The 5,076-nt window shown below is 53.5% G+C and overlaps 1 protein-coding gene across 1 annotated transcript; it reads left to right on the plus strand.

The window, feature by feature from the left end:
• The first annotated feature begins 753 nt into the window (after window positions 1-753).
• LOC113214582 (circadian clock-controlled protein daywake) lies at window positions 754-3,350 on the plus strand. The gene is made up of 6 exons (XM_026434010.2): window positions 754-913; window positions 1,808-1,900; window positions 1,980-2,118; window positions 2,231-2,364; window positions 2,694-2,843; window positions 2,925-3,350. Exons 1-6 carry the CDS (start codon window positions 856-858, stop codon window positions 3,074-3,076), a joined length of 726 nt encoding a protein of 241 aa, XP_026289795.1. The 5' UTR covers window positions 754-855; the 3' UTR covers window positions 3,077-3,350.
• The last annotated feature ends 1,726 nt before the right edge of the window (window positions 3,351-5,076 follow it).

Below are 5,076 nucleotides of genomic sequence, written 5' to 3' on the forward strand. Positions count from 1 at the left end.
CCCTCTCTCTTCATAAATGATTATGACATGTACAATCAGGTAACCATTGTAGTAAACTTCTCATGACTTGTCTTATAGTACTTACAGGGTGGTCCACAGACTCCTTCCTTTGTTTTGCTTATACTATACCGGATGCAGGCGTGTGGATGGGTTGCATACTCACACGGGGCCATGCATAAGGCACCGTGGTGATCGACGGTAGGCAAGCCCGCACGCACGCACGCCTCCATGCGGTGCAGTGTAAGCAAAACAAAGGAAGTGGTCTGTGAATCACCCTGTATATCTGTCTTGTGAAATCTGAAACTTTTTGCTGGTCAGTTTAATTTTTTACTTCTGATATTTAGTCTTAAAAAATTACCATTGTACTATGAAAGAGTTTTGCATTGAAGACCAAGTTGATTGTTCTATTTTGTTCGATACGGACTAAAAAATAAAAAAAATGTCTCCAGTGTCAGTTAAGCTACAAAAATAAGCGATTCATACTTATCATTGCTGTATTAATATCAACCATAAGTGACTGATATTTGTAATTAAAAATTTATCTAACTTGTTGTATCAGGTTCCAGTGATGTGATTATGCCACTCCTATTTTACCGCACACACTTTGAATCATTATTTGGAGCACTGATGCGCTGTGACGCCCTTACTTCCGCGTGCTGCTTCACTGGGCATCCAATGGGGTAGAGGTCCAAACTGCACTCTGTCATAAAATGTCTCGTCTTTATTCATTACGGTGACGGGATTGTAAGGAGAGGGAAGGGGAGAGGGTCCCGTGGACACCCGTGCGGTGCGCGCCGCGGTCTACATAAGCAGCCTCACTTCGCCGCTATCGAGTGAACACGTTCAATAGCTGCCATGATCGGACCAGTACTCGTCCTCCTGGCCCTGGGGTCGACCCAGGCCGGCAAACTTGGTGAGTTGCTAGTCGCTACTGAGTTGTAATTTAGAGTAAATCAGTAATTCAAAACTGTGCGGATACTATACAGGGTGGCCCAGAAACCCCAAAGTACCGCATGCAGGGGAGTGGGCGCGTTGCTTATTCGCTAGGAGCCATAAGGCGCCGTGGTGAGAGAACGTAGGCCAGCCCACTCGCACGGCTGCATGTGGTACAGTATAACTACGAAATTCTCTGGGGCATATCAGGACGTCCACGCAAGTCGTTCTTTTGCCTATGTACGGAACCCGATTAACTTTAAACTCAATCCACGAACCTCTTTGTTTCATAAATAAGTACCACCCGCCGCCGACCCTCTGAGAAATGCAGTATCGAATCGACGTCTGACTGGGTTTGCTCAATTACGGGTCTCAGTCTTGGACTCTTTCGTCCAAGTCAGCTTTTCAGTTGCGCGCGCGTTCTTCAGATGCGAGTCATATCTGGGATCTAGAAATATAAAATTAAGTCGGCCTCAAATACGTTCGATTGACTCGACCCCGAAGACTATTACGTCGTCGCTTGATTTCAGGGGGGGGGGGGGCATGGAAATAAGTGCCCAAATATGTGACTGGCTAAAGTGTCCCATAAGTATGCCAAAAGTCCGGCTGTCCCAATCTGCTATACTTTAAGAAAGCTTTATGTATACCTTTTACGAAAGTACAAATAAAAGTGTCACTTCGATATACTTATTTCCATGCGCGCGCAGGGGGGGGGGGGCAGTGGCTTGCACGAATTTCGGATTTCGATGTAGAATTAATTCGTTTAAATTTCGTTCCAATGCTACCAGGAGGAGTGCCTATAGTCCTTATTGCGCCTTGTTGGCTTCTTCCCGGCCCCTTGCTTCTATTCCCGTACAGCAGCTTGTTGTTACAGGCAATGCGTGGACGCCTTGTCCTAAGGCGGACCCGAACCTCAACACATGCATAACGAACTCGTTGGAAAAGTTTCTTCCACTTATGAAGAAAGGTAACAAAGTGTATCATAAAAGTATTTTTTTCATGCGCCTGCAAGGTGATTGCAATTGCATTAATCACGTCGCCACCAGGAATTCCCCAATTTGACATTCCCGTACTGGATCCGTTGGTTTTGGGGGACATGGACTTCTCGACCAAGGACCTCAAGATGATCTATAAGGGCGCCAAAATGTCGAAGCTCTTCACGGACTACAAGATCGTCCTCGTGGAGTAAGTGATCCTCCAGCACCCCTACCCACTCCCTTACCGTCTCTGCACTATCACAGCAAATGTATCTTATATCTGTACCGGTGTCCTATCCTAACGCGTTGTGCATCCACAGGTTCGATCCCGACAAATACACGATGCGCATGAACCTCAAGGTTCCCGAAGTGATATCCGAGGGCGAGTACGAGCTTAACGGCAAGCTGATGGTCATGCCCGTCGTTGGCAAGGGCGGCTTCACGCTCACGTACCGTAAGTTTCTGCGCAGTGGCCCGGGGGCGGCGGGGGGAGTGGCCATCCTATTCCTATGTCTCTTTAGAGCCCCTCCCCCTCCCCTCGCCTCAATAGGGACTGCCCTGCCGACAACTTCCGGTCGGAGGCGGCGCGAGGCGAGGCGGCGCGGGACTCGTTGAGCTGATCGGGCGACGCCGTCGTGATGTCCCCGTAGAGATGCACATGAGCTGCTTCTGCAACGGCCGGGCCCGAGCTACAAAACGCGCAAAACCAGCTCAGCAATATTTAATATCTTTTTACTTATTTTATTTAACGATGGACTTTTTTTCCCATTTTCCCCGACGTAGAGGATGTGTCATTTGATTTGACGTTCCTCGGCAAGTCTAAGACAAAGGACGGCAAGCCCTACATGGAACTCAATGAAGCTAAGGTCGTGTTCCAGCCGGGAAATCTTATCGTGAAGGTGGACAATCTTTTCAACGGAAACAAGGAGCTGAGTCAGTATTCGTCATACTATGCCTCGTCAATCTTTTATCGCGCCCTTTGTGACTATCCATGTTTTGTCTGGCTTTACTCAGGTGACAACTTCCACAAATTTGTCAACGAAAACTGGCGGGATATTTTCAACGAGTTCAAGGACAAGATCTGGGGATCTATGGCTGCATTCTTCAAGCAGACCTTTACCAAGATGTTCGATGAAATACCATACAACGAAGTCTACACCTTCTGATTTCGAAGGCGGAAACGTACTTTTACTTTTAGGCATTTTTACTGTTGCTCTGGTGCCACTTTGCTGTAGTGGTGAAAAAGACGCGTGCTAGTCCAGCGTGGAAGAGGCCCGTTCGACCTCGGTCACGCAAACATTGGATCTTTCGCGCTGCGACAGCCGGACAGAGACGAAGGCCCGGTGGACACGACTGTTCGCCACCAGGAACCCGAGCTCCGCACCAGGCGACCGGCTTCCAGCACTCAAATGTATCAATAAACGCTTTCATATCCGAGTACTCATCGGTCTCCGTTTTATTTCTACTATTTTCCACCCCGGGGACCACCGTAGGGCCGTGCGGCTCCGCTGACAGCTGTCCCATCCACTTAACAGCTGATCAGCCCTCGCGGGTCCTGGTCCTGGCGGCCCCGCTTCGCCCTGCCCCGCCCCGCAGCTGCACAGCTGGGCCGCTGTCCAGTGTGGCGAGCACCACCTCTGGGGGAACGTCGCACGGGCCGGCACCGCGGGGATGTAGACGGGCGCAAACAAAGCTGAGAGAGAGGCGGTGCATTGCCGCGCCCTCGGCGCTGGACGACAGCTCGGGGAGCTCGGCACCCTCCCCGGACCTGACCCAACTCAACGCTTCGCTTCACTGCAGGGGGAGCGCAGGTAACCGCGCTGCTCTGCATGTTTAGGTTCCAGAGGCGAGGGCAGGGTACAGCAGGCACAGGTGTAAGGGGAGGGGGGGGGGCTGACGGCAGCTGATGGTAAATGAGATGCTGATAAGGCGAGGCGCATGTGTCTCAGGTGGCAGAGTCGAGTCGTCAGCATGTGACACCCGCCATGGACCGACCCCATGCCTCGGACCAGGACGCCCCGGCGGCCGCCACGGAGGAGGGCACCTTCGGCGCCCACAGCCCCCCAGCGCCCCGTGTGGGAGCCCCCCGCGGGCAGGGGCTCGGGGTGGGTGCGGGGCCGCGGGGGGCGGTGGTGACCCCGGAGGGCGGCCGGAGGCAGTCCAAGATGGGATCGGCGATCGACGTGATCTGGAAGTCTTGGGACGACCTGGACCGCGGCGACAACCCTGACGACGGCCTCGGCGGTCCCGGGGGCGTGCCCGGACAGGGTCCGGACGTGGACACGGCACTGCTAGCGGCGGCCGCCTCCAGGAAGGCGCGTCTCTCGCCTTACTCACCGACGCAGCCGAGGTCACCGTTCCACCCCCGCCGCCCGTCCACCACGCTGTGGGACCTCAAGGACGCCAGGTCCAGCCTCTCCACGCCGCGCTCGCCGCTGTCACGGAGCCCCCTATCCACCGGCCTGGGGGCGGCGGCGGCGGCCGCGGCGGCCAACCTGGGCGCGGAGCACACGGGCATCAAGGTGTACCGGCGCCGCTGGCTCATGCTGGCCATCTTCGTGTTCCTCGGCATCACCAACACCTTCCAGTGGGTACAGTACTCCATCATCGCCCGGATCGTGCAGCGCTACTACAACGTCAAGTCGTTCTACGTTGACCTGACCTGCACGTCGTACCTCATCGCCTACCTGCTCTGCTTCATCCCCGCGTCCTGGTACTTGGACAGGCACGTAAGTATTGCAAACTCAGTCCTCTCAAAGGACATCGTGTAATGTGCTGAGGGGTTCCTGCGGATTCCACTCGCTTGAAATCCATGCCATACTGTACCGCGTACAGGCATGTGCCATGCGTGCAGGTTGCCTGTCCACAACGAGGGGGAAACGACTGAGGTAATCCGGCGGGTGTAATCTAAAGGAAATCGAAAAAAAAATCGGGGTAGCCCGGTGAAATTTTAGGGTAATCCGAGGTAAACTTAGAGAAAAGGCAACGTAATCTGGATGATACTCCAGAGGTAATTCGGATAATCTGTAACCCGGCTGACACAAAGTTTAACAGTAGTTTCCTCCTCGGGCCCACAAGGATCCGACCAGAAAGTACGCCCGTTTTCCTCAGATTCGCTCGGCAAATTAACTAACTACGGGAGCTCGGCGCCTGTGAGACTCAGGGT

This window comes from Frankliniella occidentalis, unplaced genomic scaffold (genome assembly GCF_000697945.3).
Source record: "Frankliniella occidentalis isolate FOCC.00 unplaced genomic scaffold, Focc_3.1 Scaffold8, whole genome shotgun sequence".
NCBI classification, from domain to species: domain Eukaryota; kingdom Metazoa; phylum Arthropoda; class Insecta; order Thysanoptera; family Thripidae; genus Frankliniella; species Frankliniella occidentalis.